Source organism: Anarrhichthys ocellatus, unplaced genomic scaffold (assembly GCF_004355925.1).
Source record: "Anarrhichthys ocellatus isolate YVR2014 unplaced genomic scaffold, GSC_Weel_1.0 scaffold37, whole genome shotgun sequence".
NCBI lineage: Eukaryota > Metazoa > Chordata > Actinopteri > Perciformes > Anarhichadidae > Anarrhichthys > Anarrhichthys ocellatus.
Window position 1 is genome coordinate 3854126 of NW_022280067.1, and position 25401 is coordinate 3879526.

The 25401-nt window shown below is 42.6% G+C and overlaps 1 protein-coding gene across 2 annotated transcripts in view; it reads left to right on the forward strand.

Annotated features, from left to right (window-relative positions):
- pcgf3 (polycomb group ring finger 3) overlaps positions 1–23726 on the forward strand; it is a 47149-nt gene extending 23423 nt beyond the window's left edge. The window contains exons 3-10 of one of the 2 annotated variants that reach the window (XM_031866890.1): positions 1925–2042; positions 4358–4454; positions 7393–7448; positions 8511–8618; positions 14057–14145; positions 18434–18571; positions 20299–20379; positions 20653–23726. In XM_031866890.1, coding sequence (XP_031722750.1) covers positions 1925–2042; positions 4358–4454; positions 7393–7448; positions 8511–8618; positions 14057–14145; positions 18434–18571; positions 20299–20379; positions 20653–20700 — 735 coding nt within the window. In that variant the 3' untranslated portion in view covers positions 20701–23726. The other variant, XM_031866889.1, reaches the window with a different exon arrangement.
- Positions 23727–25401: the final 1675 nt, after the last annotated feature.

A 25401-nucleotide genomic window follows, 5' to 3' on the forward strand; every position in this document is an offset into this window, starting at 1 on the left:
TATCGACTTATCGTACGATAAATATTGACATGACCGTGATCATTTTTGCGTTATCGACTTATCGTACGATAAATATGGACATGACCGTGATAATGTTTTTGGTATTGACTTATCTGTTTTGGATCCTTAACTCAAACTGTAAAGCATTGCGTTTGTCACTGTACTTTCTATGTGTTATAAATAAAGTTGCTTAAAAAACAACATCCACCGTAGCCGAGTATTAGTGCAGTCAGACTCCATTTCATGTCATAGAATGGACAGTAAAGTTATCCTATCTTATATTTTTTCACTATTCGACCACAGCCCATATCTGCTGTTGGCGGCCTTTAATGTATATTTCTGAGCTAACAGGCTAGTTGACCGTTGTACACATCAGCTCTGTGAGAACAGAGAGGACTCTTAGTGACCTGTTGATGATGTTACTCCCACAGTGAAACCACAGTCAGTCATTCAGTTACTCAACACACGTCTGTAGAGACATTCTTAAGTGTTCTAGTGAACTCATACCTAAGGGTGTCTCTGATGACTGAACCACAGTGTTATAATATCAACATAAAACAGGCCACTAGTTCCGCAATGGTCTCTTAAACTCAACCAGGAGATGGAAACACAGGAGACACGAGGACTCTGTTGCAGGAAAGCAGCTAACTGGCTCTGTGGGTACAATAAGACCAGGCATAGAAAACAATGAAGCCCAGCCAGCTGACATAAAAGGCTGCAGTAATATCCAACATATTGTTACGTGATGGGATTATGGGTATTTTACTGGCGGCGTGGCAGTTTCAGTGATGAAGCACCTTGTGAAACTGGCTTATCTTTCCCTACATAGAGGCATTATTCTATGCATTAGCGGGAATTGTTTTAATATGGTTGTATGATTGATTAACCTCCATGTAATTAAGGATTCATACATGTTATATTCTGTCCCCGGTGTGCATGGATTTGTTTATATCTACCAAATTGTGACACAAATGATTGTCCACAAAAGATGTGACTCGCTTATCAATCAGTGACGTACTCACTCAAATCTAAAATGTAATATGTCAAACAGACACATGCACATTAGAGCAGCAGCTATAAGAACAAAGAACATGGAAGCAGAAGTTACTTTTCTCGGGTTGGACTGAAACCAAAGTTTTGAATTTTGCAGGTGTTAAAGATGTTTAGTTGGATATTGTCTGTCACATTATGTGTGCTCGCTTCTTTTACAGAACAAAGAACAGAACCTAACTTTAATGATTTTCCTGGTTGATGTTTTAAACCATCAATGATTCAAGATTTCTCTCATTTCTCCTCAGCCCACGAGCTGCCATCTGCTCTCTGTTTTCAGAAACAAATAGAACTTCCTTTATTTGAGCGTCTGTGATGTTATGCAACTTACACTTTAGCTGTAATTGTAGAGCAGCACACAGTGTTGCCCACAGACTATTAGGACAGATTAACAGCTGCAGGGAGTGAACCTAAAACCTTTTGGTCTGCAAATTAAACCGACTGAACCCGTGACCCTCGAGAGTTTCCCTCTAAAACAGTGTCAGAAAAGACACAATGCAAGTTGTATAAAGAGCGTGCATGTATGGATACGTATGAAGTGTAATGAAATGTTTAGTGTTAACCAATATGTAAGGGCAAAATTCAGAGCATTAATATAACGGCAAACAGCTATTTTTTACATTTTAATTTCAGCCCTTAAACAAAACAGACATATGACAAATACATTAAAGAAACCCACAACAGCTTTCAACGGTTTTTATTTCTTTCGAGTACTATTGTGTATTAATTCTTGTCAAATGGAGAACAAGGGAGAAGTTCAGCTACAGACCACTCAAAGCAAGAGAGAGATAGAAAAGATCAACTTGCAGACAGCGTCCCAATAATCCTGAATCCAATTCTGAATACATTTCTTCGTCTTGTTGTTCTTCCCCAGAACCCCGACATGCTGACGAGGAAGATACAGCTGTGTCACATCAACGCCCACATCACATGTCGTCTGTGTGATGGCTACCTGATCGACGCCACCACCGTCACAGAGTGCTTACACACCTGTAAGTCTACACACACTCACACACACTTCCTGTCTGCCTACACACCTGTAGGTCTACACACAGGTCTACACACACTCACACACTTCCTGTCTGCTTACACACCTATAGGTCTACACACGCTCACACACTTCCTGTCTGCTTACACACCTGTAGGTCTACACACACTCACACACTTCCTGTCTGCTTACACACCTGTAGGTCTACACACACTCACACACTTCCTGTCTGCCTACACACCTGTAGGTCTACACACACACACACACACACACTTCCTGTCTGCTTACACACCTGTAGGTCTACACACACTCACACTTCCTGTCTGCCTAAACACCTATAGGTCTACACACACTCACACACTTCCTGTCTGCCTAAACACCTATAGGTCTACACACACTCACACACTTCCTGTCTGCTTACACACCTGTAGGTCTACACACACTCACACACTTCCTGTCTGCCTGTTTTTCTTCCCTTCTTCCTTCCATCCTCTCTTCCCTTGTTCCTTTCCTTCTTCCTTCCTTCCATCCTCTCTTCCTTTCCTTCCTTCCTGCCATCATCTCTTCCTTTCTTCCTTCCTTCCTTCCTTCCTTCCATCCTCTCTTCCTTTCTTCCTTCCTTCCTTCCTTCCATCCTCTCTTCCTTTCCTTCCTTCCTGCCATCATCTCTTCCTTTCTTCCTTCCTTCCTTCCTTCCATCCTCTCTTCCTTCCTTCCTTTCTTCCCTTCTTCCTTTCTTCTCTTCTTCCTTGCCCTCTAAACTGTTAAGTTGTAGAAAATGCATTTTAAATGCAGCTGTTGGTGTCTTTGGCATCTTCTCATCCCTCTTATGAAACAAGTTTTAGGTCAGCGCTTCCTCATCTAGCCAGAAACTTCCTGTACAACCAGCGAGGCCTCGTGTGTTTCTGGGTCAGGTCCGACCCAGAATCAGGGGTCTCCCTCGTCCTCAGCCTCAGGTGCCCTTCAGTGCTCACACGGGATCTGAACCGAGCTGAAGTTCTCAGTTTGTTGTTGTGAAGTCAAACTACTGCGAATCAAACGGAGGTCTGTGGGTTGTGAGCTGGAAGGCCTTCTCACCCCCGCCGTCTCTGGAGCTGTTTAATGGAGCTCACACACATTCGTTCCTGGTGCGCTGCATTTGGGTCGCTAAGAATAATCAGTCACACTGGAGCGTGAGCCAACCAGCCGCTCTCCTGCTCGCTTCACATTGAAGCGATACATTTCTGTTTACTTTAAGGGAGAAAAACCTGATCAAGCAGATCAATCCCCTTCACTCAGAGAGCTTATTCTGAAGCTAATGTTTGCAGCATAAAGCACCTCGAATAAGCTTCAAACAAGACACTGAACTAAGCGCCTAAATGGTAAAAAGAGCATGCAGCGTTATGAAAGAATATAACAATAACATTATAGTGAGATAAACCCAGACGGTGTGATACCTCATCTGTCCAGCAGAGGGAGCTCTTCCACCACAGACGGGAGCTCTTCTGCTCACTGTAAACATCCGCGTAGACGCTTTGATTCTCCCTCCTGAGGGTCTCCACCATCACACACCTGAGACAAAGAGATTCACATCACGTCACCGTTGCAGCTGTTCAGTCTGAGCTCCGCTGCAATAACACTGAGACGATGAGTTGAAAAAACTGGTCGGGTGGAGATGGATTTGATGGAGGTATGTTTGTAGGTGCTGCTTCTTAAAACCAGCACCTACATGAAAGTTTACGTAGGTGACAGATCAAATATTTTATGTTTAAACATCATTTTAACATTGGTTTATCGGTCAAAAGTTAGAATCTTGTCGCTGGAGGGGAGGTACAGGAGAACCAGAACCAGGACTGAGAGGGGCAGACTGTCAGCCTGCCGGTACAGATCCCTGTAAATTGCTTATAAAAGAATTGTCACCAAAATGAACTCGTTGGTGCTCTCTGATGGACAAACTGGGTACCAGAGACACATGTACGATTTGAAGTCATTCAGAAACTGTCGGCTGATACAAGAAATGTCAGTACAGAAGTGCCAAACATATATATATATATATATGATGTGTAAGCTAATAACAGCTGGGCTCTAATCATCAGCTATCGATGGTAAAGTTTGCCTGAAGAGAGATTTTTAAATGCTGAATATGTGGTTGAGTTCCTGTGATCAGATTTACTCATCAGATAATCAGGATTAAAACAAACTAAATACACAGCATCATTGTTGGCCAGTGGGTTTATTTATATCAATGTGTATCTTGGAAAGTAACCATATCGTGTGTGTGTGTGTGTGTGTGTGTGTGTGTGTGTGTGTGTGTGTGTGTTTGTGTGTGTGTGTGTCCAGTCTGCAGAAGCTGTCTAGTGAAGTATCTGGAAGAAAACAACACGTGTCCCACGTGTAGGATCGTTATTCATCAGAGCCATCCACTGCAGTACATCGGGTGAGTGACAGAGACACACACACACACACACACACACACACACACACACGTACAGTGAGTTGTTGTCTTTCACTTACATCCTCTTCCATTCTCCTTCTCCACCTACAGTGCACTCCTCTCCTCTCAAGGTTTCTTTGTGCATTCCTCACTCATGAACATATAGCACACACACACACACACACACACACACACACACACACACACACACACCGACAGCTTAGTCAGTGTGCATGAGACAAACAAACTACCAAAGAACAAAGTGCTGCTCAGCCTTTTCCATCTTATTTTCACTCTTTCAGCTGGAAAAACACACACTGGTCAGTCTGCTGAGGGTGTTCTGTATACTTTATATATATATATATATATATATATATATATATATGCATGCATGAACATAAGACAGTTTGATGAATAAAATAATGCTACACCCTTAAGATGCTCAGAATGTCTCTGACGTATGAGAGTAAGTAGGCTGGTTTTAAATAGATCAACATTCATTTAAAATAAAAGTTTTTTTTTTTTCCTCCTATTAATCAGAAATGTTCTCTTTTATGACTCGGATGCCCGATCACTACGACAGCATTTATGACCTAAACTCATTTACAATACTGTTTCCAAGACGAGCTTCTAGAGAATACGTACAGTACGCAGTGCAATAAATAATAAATGCATGTTGTATTCATTAAATACAATAAAGGAACTATGATATCTTTAAATGGATTGTCTCACTGATGAATGAGTGTGAACTTTTCATATTACTATCCTGAATAAGATGATTTAACTGACCAGCAGAACCAAAGATGGCGTCTTCTTTTTAATTCCACACATTTACATTACCTACATTACCCACAATGCAATTCAACGGCTGACAGAGTGCGTGTTGTGCTAGTAGTGTAGCTGTAGGTTGATATCTGTTTAGAGGCAACCAAAATGCTCCAATCTCTGATCTCGCAAATTTAAGACTTTATACAATATTATTTTTAACATGTGCAGTCGTACTTGAGACCTGTAAACACACTGATGTGTAAAATCAGAGGCGTTTCCCTTTAATGTGGTGAAGATGATGCTGACTACAGCTGTAATAATAAGTCACTTTCATCAGTCAACCTCAGTACGCACGGCAGGGGAATATTTGAAGAAGTTTGCTTCAAAAACATCAGAATTGCTAAATTCTCTTTGAAATAATTGACCGCTGCAAACATCTGAGACTCTAAAGGATGAATCTGGTGAACAGACGTTCTCTTCCGGTTGAAATGATAAGGTGACATTTAGGAAGTGAAGTCAGCTTCTTGTTGTTTTGTTGGGTTCTCTCTGCCAGACTGCGTCCTCCTCTCTGAGGGACGTTGCTGTCGCTCGCTCCGCCTCTGAGCGCTCATGCATTCGTGTCTGATTAATTCACGTGCACCCGCAAATTCACTCATTACCGTCCAAACTGTGCCGTCTGCAGACTCATTGTTGTGCAGGAAATGCTTCATTTCGTGCACTAGCTGTTTGTTTTGGGGTTTTTTTTGGCCTCGTTGTTTGTAGAAAATTGGATTTGATGAGAAACATCACAAAGACAAATAAAAGCCATCTGCTCATCAAGACGACTGATCAAAGTTGATGTTTGAGATTGAACTTGAAATCACACTCGGAGAATTAGCTCCGCACGAATCCAGCCTCTCGTTCTGTCAAGTGTGGATTTCCCCGACGTGTTTAATCCGTTTTATTATTTCACGTGCGACAATCAAACCACAAACAGCCGGGTGTTCTTTAGTGGTGGGAAGGAAATGAGTCGTCAGTGAATAATTTACTTTCAAATATATATATATAGTATACAAGCTAAAGTCACAGCTAAATGACCGCTAATTTTACAGAATATAAAACGTAAGATATTACTTTAGATAAAACGTAATGATTTGACTTATTTTGGTATTTTCTATCTGCTCAAAATCCTGAAGACGGCGACACTTTATGGAGTGGAACATGAGCCAGTTCTTTGTCAGTTCTTTAATTATTTATTTCTTTATTATTTTTTGCTGCAGAGAAGCACCAAGCCTGGATGAATAAATTAAAAAAATGTGCAACATTCTTGTTTTTATAAATCATAAAACATGACTACAGTTTTCAGTGACCCACTTTGAAGTGCCGTCCTGTTAAAAGCTGCAAGCTTTATTTAACCTGGTGAAAGTCTCATTGATGTTATTATTATAAGAAATATAACACAGACAACATGTAGCATAGAGGCCAATCAAACCATAGGATGCTGATATACCTACAGGCTGAACCTACACATCAGAAGAATGGCGTTCATTCCCTTCAGTGGAGTTCCACTGACTTCTAAAGGTTTCTCTTAATTTAACAGCTCGTATCTGTGTCACACGTGTACACTCTGTGACACTGTTGAGAACAAACTACCGGCTCTGTCCAGCGGGGGTCAGTGTTTCCCTGCCTTTTGCAAAGAGCCTCAGCGCCGGCAGATACGACGACTCTCCCGGGTGGACAGCGGGGGAGACAAACGGGAGGAGTATTTCTCTCCTCCACAATGCTGAAGCAAACCCGGCACGTCGTGTCCGTTAGCTGGTTGTCAAAACGCAGCGGCACGGCGATGTCGAGCCCCACACTGTGCACCTGCGTCACCTGCACTGCCCGACAGGGAAAGGCTGTTTAACACTCTGACTGACAAAACATATGCTGCACACCGGCCTCTGAGAGCAGGTGTCATTTGAATTTTTCGGTCCAACACATTTGACATTTCTTAGTAAATGTCAGGTTGAGATTTGGTGCTTCTCATCAGAAAACAGGGTTCTCAGTTAGTGGTATTATAATAAGTTCAATATTCTGCTTTCCTCTCCTGTTAACCATCTAGAGGCCCCTTTAAAAGCATAGGGATGTAGTAACAATGGTATAACTTCTCATTAACTAATACGGTAACTAACCGATTTGTTGTTCTTTCCAGCCATGACAGAACAATGCAAGACATTGTCTACAAGTTGGTACCGGGACTTCAAGAGGGTAAGTGCACAAGAGATCCACTTAGTGACCTTAAGGCTTCCACTGAGTCCTGCTGATGTCGGGTTTATAAATGAATCCTTGTTGGTGAAACCGAGCCGGTTAGTGAGTGACAACTGTTTGAATCGATGTTTAACTTTAAATCACGTTGCACTAAAACTAGCTTAAGAAATATTAAAGTGACAATCATTTTAAGAGTTCATTCTGGATTCCATTTAATTTTTTCTGGAAATGTCTCCCCAGATACCCGGTCTGTAATACTGCAAATATGTAAATATTACAGTACTTTCATCACCATTGTGTTTCCTCCTTTGTTGATGAATTGTGACTTAATCTTCCAGATTGACACTTTAAGTTGTAACTTCTCTTTAAACCTAGATTACATTTAATTCTGTTGCACCAGAGCTTCGAAATGTGTTTCACTATTAATTTTAATCTTCCACTTGAGGAGGTTTAATGAGCAAATTAATTAAGTTTGTCGAAGAAATAACACTTATTGCTTCCTTTGTTTTCATGGTTCTTTCTTTCTGTCTTTCCAGTTGTTCCCTTAAATCAGTCTGCCAGTTGCTGTTCCTCTTTTTCCTTTCTGTGCTGTTGTCTGGTTTTCTATCTTCCATTATTTCGTCCAGCAGGTTTTACTTAAAGTGTTAGAAATCAGAGCTTCTCTGTCGAGCCATCACGAGTACCGTGAGGCTAAATAACTGACTCTTTTAAGCTAGCTAGCAAACAATGCTGAGCTCTTTTATAGCCTACTTACTAGTTTCAGCAGCTCAAAATGTATTTATTTATTCTGATTTGGGAAAGCAAGCATCTCCATAAATGAAACTCTTCTTCATTGTAGTTTAAACTTGGATTTACTAAACACAGATCTGGATTTACTCATTTTAAACCTGCTTTGAATGAATCCTTATTGGAGCAACCCAGCCAACATTATTAGTTGGCTTAGCATTCATTTTATTAATATCTCCTTGTTGTCATTATTGTGCTTAGAAGACCTCATGACGCACGTTTCAGTGCTCATTTTAAAGTGTCGCCCGTCCTCTCTGATCTCTCTCCCTCGCACAGCGGAGATGAAGAAGCAGCGGGAGTTCTATCAGAAGTTGGGGATGGAGGTGCCTGGAGACATTAAAGGAGATCATTGCAACATGAAGACTCATCTAGATCAACGTAATGGTACAGTCCCCCCCCCCTCGGCTGATTCATCTTGGTTCTATCTGGTTGATTATGCAAATTGTTTTCGTGAAGGCAGCTGGATTTGTTTACGTCTCCCTGTTCAACATGACCTTCAGGTAGTCCATAAGAGACACGGGGGCCGCAGCATGACCGGAGGTGTTTACCGTGATCATGTGATGTGAGTGGAAGGTCCTCCAAATACTGGGAGTCAAACAAACCAACAAAGAAAGTCTTAGGTGGCTCTACAACAACACAGACCAACACACATGTTTGTGTACTCACCATGCATTTGTTAGTTTTTCTGTATTTTCGATGAAGTGTGGACTCATCAAAGCTTCTGTATGCCCCCCCCCCCCCCAGAAGGTTTTGATTTGTTAATCGGACTTCACAGATTTAAACTTCTGTCGATCGTCTGTAAAGTTTTCAAGGAGCCAGTTTCCTCTAATCAGCTGAACCCTCTGAAGTCTTTACTCCACTCAGATCTTTTGGTTTGATTCGTACAAAGACTAAGAACCAGAGGCGGGACATTTATTCACAAGGTAGCACAAACACATCGTTACAGAGGTAGGGATACGGGTCTCTGTTGTATATCGAGTTTAAAATACAGCTGGTGTCTGAAAGTATGAGCAGGATGTGAGGCCTCAGGCTGCAGAACGAATGTGTTCATGACTCGACACAACTACAGCCGGTGGAAGAACGGAATATTGTGCAGATGTGCGGCCACCAAAAACGCTCGTCGTCGCCTCGTTCTTCTCATTGTACTATAAAAGAATCATAACGAGCTACATTAGACCACGGGTAACAGCGGAAGCCATTAAGCTGTAGAAAAGAAGGCAATTTGGTGAGTGAGTTGGCTTTTCCGTACCAGGGCCCGGCGTAGATGTGTGCCCAGAGGGCCTTCACGCCGGCAGGCCTAATCGCTGGCTTAATCCCCCTCTCAGATTTTCGGTAATTAAGGCTCAAATGGAAGTGGAACTGCTCTCGCTTGAAGACCGCTTTAGCTACAGCACACACACACACACACACACACACGTTTTAAGGATCGTTTGCCCAGACGCCGACAGAAATAGAAACCCACGCACTCCTGGATTGCATTTCACTGTCGTTTCCATTCAGTGCGCCAAAACAAACGGTAATGACGTCTCCAGCTTTGGGGAGTGAGTCAAGATATTTATTTACGTTTGACACGAGAAAAACTGCAGAAAGTCAAACATGGTTTCGTTTCATGTGGAGGCTCATTGACCAGGAGGCTTTCTCTCCTGGATCAACGAAGAGTTTCGTGCATTTGAAGCTTTTTTTTTTTTTTTAGTTCTGTGTGTTTTCTGAATTCGTTTTCTGAATTCTGGGAAAATAAAGCTGGTCTCTGGGTTGGCATCCAGCTCTGCACATAGGAAGCTAAATCAATACCTACACTATGAAAACAGTGTATATTAATGAAGGAATAACATAATAGAACTAGAAATGATCGTGTTGATAATACGGTATGAAGGGTTCGTCTGATGAAACAGTGCATTGCGAGGGACCTTTCTTCAAAATGAGACTCTGTGATTGAAGGTGCTGCTGCGTTGTGACACGCCACCCACTCACGCATCACCGTTTCATCATGATGGATGGACCAAAGTAGCAGCAGTGTAAGTTGGCTCATATTAGTCCAGACAGTGACTCCAGTCCTTTGGAGGCAAGTCTGAAAACACCCCGAGAGATGAAGATTGAAACCCTGAGGGTTGCATGGGTTCTTGGAGGCGCCATCAAGGCTGTGAGTTGTAGTTACAGAGAACCTGCTGCCCTTACAGCTGCATGAAACTCTAATAACTCTATAAACAATTACACAATCCTGGTATCGGCAGCGTTCTTGTTTTCGTTTGTAGTGCGAGTAGTATCGACCAATCGTGGCAAAAGAGGCGGAAACACAGTGGCTGAAATATATACATAAACTCAAATCCCATCAGCTGCCTTCTGACAAAGATTAAGCTTTTTATTATCTTTTTAATATAACGTACCTGCATTTATATGCAGATCTGTTGACAGAGATTAGCTGTAGACGTTGTCTCTCAACTCCCAAGTCCATTCTGCGTCTCAAGTCGCCAAACTGATTGTAAATAGTGACCAGCTCACGGAAGAGGAGGTCTTAACCCGGATAAAGGTTCTCATGTAGTGTGGACTAATGCCTACTTCGCACTACACGACTTCAGCCCTGATTTTCGCTTGTTCGGTCTTCGCACATGGGTCCTCGAGCACTTTGTGTGAACTGTTCCAAGACGCGAGCCGAGGTGCATCACCGCAGACTCATTCCAGATGTTTAGCATCCTAAGTACCTGGATCTGTTGGGGGGAGCTGCAGAGCCGTTGACAGCGCAAGACACAGAATGAAGGGAACCCTGCCGGAGGGGTTGCCTCACTTGTAGCCAACACGGACCACAGTTGTTGTTGCACCAAGGGTGTCGAATGTTAACATGTTTAAACTCAACACGCAGCACAGTGACTGATCTACATAGGGGTGATAGTAAAGATGATTGGAAACGGGCTGTTATGTGAACATGTGTGCCAACGACAACATCAACAAACACGACTACGCTCTCAGATCTTGTTTGTATATCCAGCCTCCCCACGAGGGCTTCAAAGTAACTTTTTGCTCTCCATTCTGAGAAGATGAGTGCTCCTCATTAGCTCTTATTTAAGAACGGCAAACTAAAGTCAACACGCGGTGAAGCAGAGATCACACGACGCTAACTACGGCGACAACGGGCGCTCTGTTGGTGTTGCCCCCGCCAGCCGAGCTGAACCGCATCACACTTAATTAAAGTCTTAATTTATCCAGATTCCCCCAGAAGTAGAAACTTTCTCTCGGGTCCTCTCTTAACAAGCCGAGGTAAATAAATCTGCATCTGCCACATTGCTAACCGCGTCCTAGTTCCTCAGAGCTGAACGCAGGACCAGAGGAGTCGATGCTGTTAACGTGAAGTCCGACCAACCAGAGCTGGTCGGAGAAACAGCCTTGCTTTTAGCTGAGGTAGAATGCATTCTTTGCGTTTATTCAACAGGAAATTGCTGTTTAAATATAATTTTAATAATTCAACTTTTTCAAAGAGGCCACACATGAGTCGTAAGCTTTATTCACTTTGCTTTTCATACACGGTGAGTTTTCTTCCACCAGCACACAGACTCTGGTTTAAACGCATTAAATGCAAGAAAATGGATGCGATGAGTCTGCTGAGAGCACTTTTTAATCGTATTACTTCTATATAAACTTTAGGGGAGCAAGAAAATATCGATGCACTTCGATGAGTTTTTGCGATATTATGTTTTGTTTTATTTTACCGAATTAAGATCTGAGGCAGGCATCGGTTTAGGTTGCACAAAAAGTAATGTTTTGAAGTTGGATAAATTCAAATGCACATTCTGGTTTCATAAAAAGTAAACTTTTTGTATGCATATAGTTGTGCGTTCTTTTTCCTAAATGTAGATAAAAGATGTCCAGTATATCGCCTTGTTTACAGTATTGTAATATGAATCGTAACACCTGTGTTGTGATATGTATCAGGTTGCCAGATTCTTGCCAGTTTATTTACTCCATCTCATCATCGTACAGGTCTTCATGATTTGATCGTACATCACAGATCCCAAATGAGCGAACGAGATTCAAACTCTTAGAGACGGAGCTCAGCTTTTTTTTTTTTTTTGTAAATCCCCAGACCCGAGCAATCGTCCCATTACCTCCAACACAAACAGGGTCTCCGCCCGTGGTTGGAGTCGCTGAGAGACTCTAGGGTCGTCTGAAGGTGAGCCGCGACAATAAGAGCGAGCTCCTCTTGATAAGCAATCAGTGAGTCTGGAGTCAGGAGACACCCGAGCGGCCCGGACCTCTCCCCGGTAATACTCGGTGGAATTGGTGACAGTTAGCCCGAATGGAAGACAGTCACAGAGGGCTGAACGCAATCCCATCTGCAGCCTGAGCTGAAGTAAACTGTCCTCTCTTTCTCTCTCTCTCTCTCTCTCTCTCTCTCACACACACACACACACACACACACACACACACACACACACACACACCCCATGTTATTACAGCCACTGAATCCAGGACGAACACACTTGAACGTCTTTGTTTTTAAGAGTGTACAGAAAAGCAATACCTATCTGTGCTGCAATTGTTGTCGCCGCGCCGCAATTTAGACTTTGATAACTGAGTTTCATATCTAAAAGGTCAATGCTACTACAATTTTACAGCCAACAAGAAGAATCCATAAAAGATATATAAACACACATGCCGTGGACTACTTTGTAGCAGCTGCTTCACGGGGCTTTTAAACGTTGATCTTCTAAACTAGATTACAGCAGGAGGTGAGACAGCGTGATACTGTGAAACTCAAATATAAGACTTATTTGTTTTTTGTCTTTTGGTTACAAGGATGTGCCTCGAGACACATGCGCTGGTCAATTTAGAGAATTTTGGTTTATTTTAATTAAGTTTTCTTTCAGACTAGTGGAAAGAAAACATCCAAAATACACATCTGGGTGTTTATTTTATTACTTTGTCTTATTGCGTTTGTAGATCTCTCCGTAATTCATCACAAGTTACCATATAATGCCTCATTTGCGTATTTAAACAGAACATTTCAGAAAACTTAATACAAAAAGTCTTAATGTCAGTAATCAACTGTGCTTCATGGTGATATCTATTCATTGATTGTTTAACCCGATTCCCCTGTAGTGTCTTCAAAATGAATGTAATTTTACAAAACGTCTCTTTTCACTCAAAGGAGTTGACTCGTGGCGTACCGCTTCCTTCAGGTTTCTTCCGAACCCAAAGCTCCACGTGGAGTGTTATTAACACGTTACCTTGAACACATGAAGTGTGAGAAACGTATGTTCACCAGAGGGTGCTGCTCTCGCTAACGTCCTCCCACGTCTGCCTCCATTTTCTTGGAAAAAAAAACAAACAGACAAACTTAATGAAGGCAGAGCGGCAGCCAGCCAGCCCTCATGAAGGACAGTGGTCTTTATTCTCTCCTGGTTAGAAGTCGCCCTGTGTTAGAGACGTGCCCAGATGGCAGATACGTCGTATGAAGGACGCTCTGACACCCTCGGACATGTAAATGTAATTACCTTATAACTGGAGCTTTTTGCGCTCCAACAGGCGCAGGCTGTTTAAATACTGCAGAGAGACAAACATGTACCCGACATGTCTTGTATTCAACAGCACCACAGACGTCCATTAAGCTCGAGCCTCTTGAGTCCAGTTAAGGAACATAATGGGCACTCGAGCAGCTGCATTAAGTGTCCTTGAAGTACACGCTACAGATGTGTTGCTTTTACCGTCTACATGTGCACGTGTGTAGGTCTGTTACTGGGCTCCAGTCCAGGGCAGCAAATATGAAAATTGTATTAAAGATTTACAACATGGCGGCTCAACGCTCTTCTTCACTTTGGTTTTCTGCGCAGGCGACGCAAAATCGGAGGTGACGGCCAATAAGGAGGCAGGAGAGGAGAAACCAGAGGAGGAAAACGACTATCATCGTAGCGACGAGCAGGTAAGGCCCACCCCCCTTTTTTTTTTTTCACTGACAAAATTGTGCTCTGCGTTTCCTCTCTCCAGGGGCTTGGTTTGCCTAAATGAGAATAAAGAAAATCTCTGTCCCTTAGGAACAGCTCAAAATTTCCAACTACTTCCGACCAAATGAAATACGACCCGTATGAATTTTACACTGTTGTCAAACCGACATGAGTCAACAGAGATCTGACAGAGCAGCGATCTCTGATGCAGAGGACATGAACCCGGCTTATAGCAGAATACGTAGGATTTTCCGAAAAAAGAACGTCTTGTATAAATAGACTCTTTACAAAAATAATTCCCTGTCAATTATCCAAGAGGAAGCTACGAAAATGACAAACACAGCGCTAAGTGTCTTAAACTTGCATTCTCTCTAGTGTCCACCAGGGGGCGACTCCTCTGGTTGTATAGAAGTCTATGAGAAAATGACTCTACTTCTCTCTTGATTTATTACCTCAGTAAACATTGTAAACATGAGTTTATGGTCTCAATCTCTAGTTTCAAGTCTTCTTCAATACAGCATGATGTTCATTTAGTACATTATGGTCCATTTAGAGTCAAACAGACCATAAAGCAGGGGATGCTTTAGGGCGGGGCTACACGGTGATTGACAGGTCTCTGCTGCTATCAGAGCCGTATACGGCGTCTCTACGTCACTCCTCCGCATTCCAACTATGGTAACTTCCATTCATTGGTTGCAAAAAACAACGGGGCGACGGCCGTATTCCAAGATGGCGACGGCGAAATCGAGGCTTCAAAACAGCAGTTCACAAACCAAAGGGTGACGTCACGACGTCTACGCCCACTTCTTACATACAGTCTATGGAAAAAACACAAATATAGCGAGGTGAAGCGCCAGAGGAGGGGCCAACTTTGAATGTTGTGTTTACAAACTGCAACCAACAAATCCTACTCGTTGTGTCTTTAAAGTTTCCCAAAATTAGAATGAAAAAACAAAACTGCTGACAGCGAGGTCTGAGGATTGAGAGGACATGATAGAGTGCACGGATAGATAAGAGAGAGTGTTAATTTAATGTATTTAAGGAAATTGGTTTATTGTTAAAGGGCTGGTTTGCCTAAATTACAAGGACATTTGGGAGGCAGTGCTCATTGGTTTGCCTTTTAGCAGAGATTAGAAGAAGCAAATTGGATAAAATAATTGTGGGTTACAAAGCAGTCTGTCAGGAATAAAAGCACAGAGGAACAAAAATACTGTTGCTGATAATTGTGGGTACAGTTGCCTTAAAAGCCTGCACATCAATTATTGCCTTTATAAAAGTGGCCCCCATGTGAGTTACCAGTTTTAAAATGACTGGAGTCTTCTGTCTGTGCTGTTGTTACGTCTCTCTGCATAGATCCATTTAGAGACGGACACCACGGAACGCCTTTTAAAATGGAAAACGGGCTTTTCCTGATTTCATTTGTATTCTGGCTCATTACCAAGCTCTGCAGACGGATATTAATAATGCAGAGAGCGGAGGTATTGTTGTTATCACAAACACAAAGCGTCATGTTACACAGGCTGCTGAAGGAAATTGTTTTTTCTTTCTTCTTTTTTTTTAACATAATTTGAGTCATAATTTTGAAGAGAACAAAAACCCAGCAGGGAGATTTCTTTAAAAACAAGCCATTCATCTCCGATCAACCGGCTCTTTGCTGACATGTGGGGAAGGCAGGCCGCCCCGGTGAGGGCAGAGATCTCGCCCTCTGGAAATTCAGCAGCGGTGCAGAATGCGTTCAGAATAACTAATACGGCTGTCTGTGTGAGCTGAATGCAGTCATGTCAAATGTCACCGAGACAGAAGAGGAGGAAGAGGAGGAGGAGGGGGGAAGGATGGAAAGAGACGAGGAATACAAGATGACTGATGAAAATGAGAGATTTGCAGGACTAAAGGGAGAGAAAGACACCATGCACTGCAGGGTGATATGGCGGGATACAAAAAAACAAGATGGGGATAAATGTTGGAGGGATCGAGTGAGTTTGTGGTGAACATTAAGAAGGGGATGTTCGTCAGAGAGAAGGAAATGAGAGGCAGATGAAGAGAACTGTGACGGAAGATGATACAGTATGCCGGAGATGCAACAGAAAGGCATATAAAAGGTGATGATACCTGATGGAGGGTTTTATCCTGATCACCCTCTCCTAGAAACCACTTTTGTGTTGACTTGTAACAACTTTCATTCAGCTGGTCATGGTAAACGGATGACTTAAGGCTGTAAAAGGTCCTTCGAAGCCCTTTTATTTTTTCAGAATGCAGCAACCAGCCCAGATAGTCGAGAGCCGAGAACGTTGTAATAAACTTTATTAGCAAAGCAGAGTTGTGAGAAGATTGGAAAATACAAAACAAGATGGTCCAGAGGAATGAAAGCATCGGCTTCAATCAGGAAGAATGAAGAGAATCATGATTTCACTGCAGACGTAGGAACCAGCAGGTGAACCTGCAGCACATGGCCGACTTCCAGAACGCTTCCCCGCTGTCTTCTGGGCGACCTTTAGGAGTGTAACCTTGGGGCGCGAGGCAGTGCCAGAGAAAACTAATGAAAGCAGCGACACACCAAAAAACGAGTGAAAAGGATCATAACAAAGTCCCAATTAATTGAAGAACCCTACTTTGTCCTCGCAGCATGGGGTAGTGGAGTTTCAGTGATCAGACAGCAACCTCCAGTTCTGAAAAGTGAAGTCAAAGCTGCATTCTCTCTAGTGTCCACCAGGGGGCGACTCCTCTGGTTGTATAGAAGTCTATGAGAAAATGACTCTACTTCTCTCTTGATTTATTACCTCAGTAAACATTGTAAACATGAGTTTATGGTCTCAATCTCTAGTTTCAAGTCTTCTTCAGTACAGCATGATGTTCATTTAGTACATTATGGTCCATTTAGAGTCAAACAGACCATAAAGCAGGGGATGCTTTAGGGCGGGGCTTACTGTGATTGACAGGTTGCTACCAGAGACGTATACGGCGTCTCTACATCACTATTACGCGTCCAAATTTGTTCACTTCTGTTCTCTGGCTGCAAAAAACCAAGATGCCGTCATCAAAAAATGACGAAGTCAAGGCTTCAAACCTGCAGTCTACAAACCAACGGGTGACGTCACGACGACTACATCCACTTCTCACATACAGTCTGTGGTTCTGATGAGTTATGAAAACCTTCAGGCTTGTAAAAGATTCTGATCTCCATGTGGAGAGAAGAGTTTGTGTAAATTTAATAAAACTACAGCTATTTTGGGCTTAACGAGTCTGCTTTGGGGAAATATTCTAAATTATTAATCAAGCCTTGAATTCTACATTTGTTTCTCAGCGGCCACGAACTCCACAGTCTGAGGCAACGCTTTCTCTGTGTAACGCCATAAAAGGCACACGTGATGCTTTCTTGATAGGCCTCACTGTTGCATCAGGCACACGTGTGAGTGTGCATCCAGCTGCAGCAGCAGGACTCTTTGGCTCCATTACATCGCCACTAATGCACGGTAATGTAATGAAAACCCGCCGCGGAGTCCAGATCACCGCCGGGGCTTTTATTTCACATTACCAGCCTCCCTCGTTGGCAGCTGTACATCACGCTGCTGCTCTTTGCTTATAGAACGGCGGCCCGGTGTTTAATAGAGAGCAGAGGGGGTGTCAGAGTCGGAGCAGAAACCAGAATGTTGGTTTTTCATGTCTCAATAGAGAGAGAGAGACAGAGAGAGCTTCTGTCCTCCTCTTCTGTCTCTTTGATGTGTGGGGGCAGCAGATCACAGGCTGTAATGCATTCTGACTCCTGCAACCATCTCCTGCCAAAACCACCTACCGTGTCTCCTCAGGGGAAAGACAACAACAAGAGAACGGGCCAATGGTTGCGGCGCTCGGTCGCATGGAAAGAGAAACGCAAAACAGACAATGCTGGTTCAGTGGGAACGTGCGGTATAATCGGCACCAGTGCCAGGCAGAATAAACCAGATATCACAACACCTTTATAGCCCTTCAGTCTGTTTTCACCACAGATTAGAGCTCATAAGTAACAGCAGACCTGCTGTGTTTTAAGGATCTGCTTAAGTTGCTTATGTTTAGTTCTGGTCTGGTTCCTGTTTTACAAACTAACCACGAGGAGCAAACATGAAGTTAAACAGACTAACTAGTAACTCGTTGATTGGACAGTTTTGCCGATTGTCTTAAACTACAATGAAGACCGTCTCCATCTTGTATTTGGTGCAGACCGTGAGGGCTTTTGTTTCCCACAGAAGGATGCTCAGCGTCGGCTCTCTGCTTTGTGTTTCCTCCCAACAGGTCAGCATCTGCTTGGAGTGCAACAGCAGCAAGCTCCGAGGCCTGAAGCGCAAGTGGATCCGGTGTTCAGCACAAGCCACGGTCCTCCACCTCAAGAAGTTCATCGCCAAAAAGCTTAACCTGACATCATTTAATGAGGTACGGAGAACAATGGGAAACTGGAAAACCACTGCCAGATGTAGTTTCAGGTTTAAACACACAAAGATTCACAGGATTAAGAAACTAATTCAAGAGAAAACGTTTGTGTTTTTGCCCTCGTCGTCACAGAATTATACTCCAACTGAATTACAGTTCAGTGCATGTTAAAGATACAATCGTCTGAGCTGACAACCACGCCATGCTTTTTGTCCAAAGATGGGTTTGTAGCAAACTGGAACAAATCTTTGCGTTTGTTTTTAACTTGTTTGGAAGTTTAGCTCATCACAAGAAATTACATAAATGAATTATACTTTCCCGCACTGAGTCACACGAGGCCCTTTGTGTTATATTTAGCAGGAAACGAGCTCTGATGATATCTAGATGTGGTGATTTTTCTATTTATTGTCTCTAACACAGTGAGGGGGGAGTGGGCGGTAATTTTGACGGATGGATTTTTAGAACGCCGGGAATAATCATCTCAGACGCCTCCGTGTCTTCTGTTTTTTTATATTTTTCGCTGGCTGTCACAGAGATGAGTGGGTGGGCTCCATCATATCGTCGGCCTCCATAGCACAGCCATTGTTGTCTCATCTATCGACTATCGGAAAAGACGTGTTCGCACGGATCCGGTGTTCAGCGAGCGAGCCGAGGGCAGCGCGTTACGACACGGACAACAGAGCGCCATTTACTCACTCCACCGCCGTCGGCCTGTCTAAATGTTCAGACGGGAAGTGAAAGCATCACGCTCGTGTACTTGACGGGAGAAACGCCGTGGATGTATAAAGAGAGAGTCAGTGGGAGCGAGAGAGACGGTGAATCTGAAGGGGATTCGTTTGGGTGTTGAGTTCAACAAGTATCAGCAATCTTTCTCCAGAATCACCGACTCCTCCTTTAATATTATCGTACAATCAATCACTCTATTGTCTGTCGGGCTGCAACTACTGACCATTTACAACGCGTATTAACCTGCAGATTATTTATAGTGAAAAGTGCAATCTCTCCCCTCACAATCTCTTAAGTTGACATATTCAAATTGTTTTGTGCTATCATCAGTCAACAACATGAAGATCTTCTATTTACTCTCACAGAAGACAGAAGAAAGTACTCTTCTTCTGCGGGTTCATCTTGCTGTGATGTAGAACTTTCTGGTTTTTCGAGGGAATTGAAAAGGATCAGGGTTGTTCTGTGTCGTAGTTTTACCCCTCAAGTGTCTTTGACGTTGACACAAAAGCCCCCGTTGACTTTCAGAATCCTCCTAATCAGAGAGGGACAGTTTCCACTGCTGCTGCCTCCCCCCCCTCCCTCTCTCTCCCTCTCCCTCTCTCCCTCCCTGTCTGTCTCTCAAGTATTGATTGGCAGATGCCGATGCGAGGCTCCCCTCAGCAGAATATCAATGCTGACCTCGCAGGGAGAGCGGTAGATTTGAGGAGCCGCTTTGTGTTCAGTATTGAACTCGTGTGTTCTCTCAGAGAGCCCCGCCGCTGCACAGGAGCCACACTCCATGTCCACATGAGCCTCCTGTCCAAGAAACAGCCCCGGTATCACTCACACTGAGAATAAGAGCAGAGAGGGGCAGCGTACAGGAGGCGGAAGTTCTTTTAATTTCTGCCTCACAGCCTGAAAAGTCAGAGGTGTCCAGCCAGTGATTGTCTTAGTGTAGTCGTGTGGTTCAGTTCAAACACTCACCTGTTCAATTATTTGATTTTTTTTGTTGTTGTTTGTCACAGCTGGACATTTTATGCAACGAGGAAATCTTGGGAAAGGACCACACGTTGAAATTTGTTGTTGTGACAAGATGGAGATTTAAGGTAAGACATCAAAGACATGAATATTTTTGGTTTATTTAATGTGGCGATAGTTCTGTGTTGCCTTCTGAAGAACAGTGAAACATATGTTGTGTTGATCGGCATGTCTGAGTTTATCAAACTAGGACAATTTAGAAAATGTATTGAATGTGAAACCCTCTTTGAGGCTCTCTGGGAGCATCTCTCTTACTGGAGCTGCTTCCAGACTGCTGCAGCTTGACGGGCGTGTGGTCTCACAGCTCATGCTGAGGTTGTGCTTTTGTCTCCCCCCTCCAGAAATCCCCCCTCCTGCTCCATTACAGACCTAAGATGGATCTGCTGTAGCTAAAACGGACACAACGGTTGTTGTTTTTTTGTTGTTGTTTTTTTTTTTTTGGGCCCAGTGGCCGCGGACTGATGCCGAAAACCTTTTTATTTATGCAAAGACGATCAACCAACACCAAGCAAACGCCCGACGGTAAAAGTCAACACGAGCCAGCAGCATCGGGATCTAAAAAGAGGGATGGGTGGGGGACAACTACCAGAGAAACTGGCAACCTCCAGCACAGATACCGCAACACTGGTCTGTTTTTTTAGGGACTAAAACAACCTCTTTTTTTTTTTTTTTGTCCGCTACATCCTAGATATGTGAACAAAACGAAAATGAAAAAAACAAAAAGAAGACTAATGGAGAGAAAGCATATATTTATACTTTTGTACAGAAGAGACACATGGAAGCAAGACACTACTGGTGCTCTGTTTACACCCAAACAAGATGTCGGGAATCACGTGACCGTCTTTTTTTTTTTTTTGAGCTTCGTGCAGATTTCATCCTCCTGAGACAGTGACTGCGAGCGGAGGACGAACCTTTTTCTTTTATATATACTTTTGTTTTCCCTTTTTCTCCAACAATACACTCGACGCGTCTCGGGAGCACAGAACATATACGGAAAAGTTATATAACAGGCATCACTTTTAAGCTGTTTATCAAGTTTTTTCTTTTTTTAATTTGTCATTTTGTTGGCTTTGTCTGATTTGCTATTGGGTTCTTTGATGATTGTCAATTGTGAATAGGCTGAAAATTTTGTGTAGTAATTTATGTTCTATATACCAATATTGTACATAAAATGTCATTACAGACAGAGAGAGAGAGAGACTGAAGAGAGTAAGAGAGACTTTAGACTGTTAAAAAGAGAGAAGAGTGGATCCCAGAAGTACTATCTATATGTTGGGCCATAAATTAGGATTTTTAAAGACAGACTCGCTATCGGTATCAAAGTATATAGAAGCATCTTTATGTTGTCTGAGAAAGACACAAAACAAATATATCAGATCCTGTCTGTGGGGTCTGAGTATCTCACTTTGCTCTCACAGCATCACAAGACTTTAAACCCCCCCCCCCATGCTCATCATCTCACCTGTTTTTTTGGGACACCGTTATCAACCAACTCTGTCGCAACACAAAACGCTCATGTTCAAAAAATGCCTGCAACACCTACAAATGCAATATTTGGGCAGAGAGCTCGTTCATTTTGGTAGATCTTCACACCGTGAAGTGCTTATTAATATCCATCCTCAAACACTGACGCACCCGCATGTTTACGGCCCCTTCACACCGAGCATCTCACTCCGCTACGTTCTCACTTCTCAAAAGCTGCAATAGAAATGATTCCTTTGTTTTTTTGTAAGTTGTGAAACACAACAACGGTCTCAAAAGACAACGTGGAGATGCAACAGAGTACAACATCTACGCCTGTTTGCCCCAAAATTTAACCTCTGGTGTAAAGTGTGAACACGTCCTCGCCCACTGGAAGTGAATCTGCATGTTTAAGTTGAGAGCAGAGTCTGATACAGACACCAGTTCATGTCGATGACGTCTCATCGTTGTGTTTTTGGGTATTTTTCAGTTCCTTCTCACTGCCGGTCGGAGTCGCAGACGTGCAAAGTGTTTAAGAGAACTTCTGAAAGTCAAGTTGATATCTTTTTTTTGGCACAAAATCTGTACAAAACTTGGATTGTTTTTTTAAATTTTATTTTGCAGGACAGCCAGTGTTCAATATTATTGACTTCACAAGACACAAATTTCTGAGTATTTTTGAGAACTCGCAAATTCAGGTTTTCGCACAGGGAGTGTTTTTTTGAGCATTTTGATAATGACATTCTGAATTAAATGACTACTGTTCTGGTCATTTGGTGCTTCTAAATGTATGTTTCTAAAATGTTCTGTCAAACGACGACATGTCTTTACTCGCAACATTCAAAGCAGACTTGCTGAACTGTCTTTAACGTCGACCACAACTGGATCCGTGAACGCCGCGTCAGACCTCAAGTATTACCTCACTGACTGTCACTCACCCTCTGCATTGTATCTGCCACTACAAGCCGTCTCATGTGTGTTCACATGCAGGGTTCCTGTGCATCACGAGGCCCCCAAATGTCTGGCAAAACATATTCATTTGACAACTTTCTTTGAATTTGGACAACAAATCTGAACTGTATGACACACAGACTTCTATGAAAACCTTCTTTTCATTCACAGAATTGTGATATTTGCAGTTTTATGTGGTGAGCTTCTGGCAAAGTCGTTTGAATTTGAGATCTGGAGAAATTTGGGGCGTGTAGATGTATAGGAGCCCTGCCTCATCAGGACCTACGTTTGTGTTAAACGGAGGTTTTATAGCCGACAGGTCTGTACCGAACCAGCTCAACCAAAACTCCTCCTGCTGTCTCTCAGTTCTCTTCTCACGGTGACCGTTGTGTTTCACCCTTCACCCAGCGAGCTCTGTAAAGTGTTCATTGTTTTTGGTTGTCATTTTTTTGGTCCCTAAAATCGTGGAAAGTGTGGGTTTAAGATGACGGTACACCTGCTTGCAGGGTTAGAGGAAAAAATGATTTGAAAACTATACGTTTCAGCAGAAACATTCTGCATTTTTAATCGCGTTGGAGTTTTGTGATTTCTCCTCGTTTTTCTCTGCTCATTTATTTCTGAAAACATTTTGTGATTGCAGCAGCTAACAACGTCTCGATGAGTAGAAACGGACAGAGAACTAAAATCTGAAATTCATGTTTTTTACCCAGGTAAATGGAGCTTTTTCTGGGGATCCATGAGTAGGAATGGAGGATAATAGTCACTCAGGGAGGAGATGTCACTAAACCCTAAACACTGTCCCTTTAAAAATGATTAAAAACCAAAAACAATGAGCCTCATCAGCTTGTCAGTTCATGGAAGAGTATTGTGTTGGAACTTGTTGAAAATAATAATAATGTCAAATTGTGCGCGATGTCTTTGTGCAGACTTTGTCATTTGAAGGCTGAGACGCAGGTTATCTCACAGAAATAAGACCAACGTTAAGTAAAGTTAAACACACTCACAGTGATTTTGGTTTTGTTCCTCCCAACTCTTCATGTTATTCAAACATCTGGAACTTCAGTTGTAGATCTTTCTCTTCAGAGTCCTCGTCACGTTGGCGTTTTGTCTCCTCACAGTTCTGAAATCTCTTAAAATGTACAGAAGCGTTTTCCTCAGGTGGTTTAGCTGCAAAGCGCCCGACACAAAGGTGCTGCTGGAACGACGACTACCAACACAAACGGATGTCATCAACACACACACACACACGTCTGTATTATGCAGGACGACTGGCATTTAAACACAGTTACATCCGTCCTTTTTCTTTTCACCCGTTTTGCTGAACGTTTTCTCGTCCTTTTCTTAAATCACAGATGGATAAATATGTTACCTGCATGGTGAAAGTGACAAATCGGTTGCAAAAGACAAAACGTACAAAAATATTTCAATCAAATTCTGCAGAACTCGTCTGCAACTCGTCCTCCACCAGAACTAAAGTAAAACATAATTATCTTTTCGCAGCAGCCTGCAGATTCTTTTTCTTGTACTTTAATACATTTGACACAAAGAGACAAAAAAAGTAACCTGATGTGAGAGACTTTGAACAGGAAACGCTGCAGTGTGAACAAAGCCTTTCACTTGTGTGATTAGATGTTTTTGGGGAAGGACGGGGTCTTTGCCACAGTTAGAAGTAGTCTGTCTCTGGCGCCGGTGCTTCCTTTGGTGCTAACAGCTCCTCGTTCAAACTTCTTCAACAAAGATCCAGTCAGAGACAGAAGAGCGCTGTGTTGCAAAGTTCTCCGTCACCTTTTCTTCTGTTTGCACTGAACGTGTTGGTGCTCGAGTCGTCGGTGTCTCGCTGTGCAGATACAGAAGGTGCTGGCTTCTTAGATGTGTTGGGTTTGGTTTACACACTTGTTCTGGAAAGCAAAGGGGGGGGGGGGATTTTAATAAGTCTGATGCTGTGAAAAAATAAAAGAGAGACCTGGTGAGGAATCTGGGGTGTGAGCTGCAATTTCCTGCCTGTAAGAGAAGCTCACTGTTATTAAAGGCGGCTCTGGTGAGACGTCTGCAGATTCAGGTTTAAGGGGAGACACTTCAGCCAAAAACATGATAGTTCATGAGCCGGTCAGTTTAGAGATTTTGGTATTTTTCCAGACTAGTGGAAATAAAACATAAAAAATACACATTATGGTGTTTATTTTACTACTTTGTCTTTTTGTGTTTGTAGATTTCTCCTAAATTCACCAAAAGTTACTATTAGATAATGCCTCATTTGCATATTTAAACAGAACATTTCAGAAAACTTGTAATACAAAAAATACTCCTCTTAATGTGAGTAATGAAGTGGTGAAGTTTGATGGTGATATCTATGAGTTCATGTTGTGACCCTATTCACCTGTAGAGTCTCTAAATGTCTGTAATGTAACTAAACGTCTCTTTAAAGGACGTTTCCTCTCAATCAGTTTGTTCTCGGACTCTGATCCAGAAATCTCCACATTCACCAAACTTTACACTTTCATTCCTCTCTGTGCTCTGAAGGTTAACACAGAGGGGTTTGTTCACACAGCATTCATAACCTCATTTATACAACATTTTATTCGTAAAAACATGGAGAAAATTGATTTCTAACAGCTGTGGTTGTTGTCTGATAAAAAGAGAAACCTTAGACTAATACTTCAACAAAATGAAATAATTAT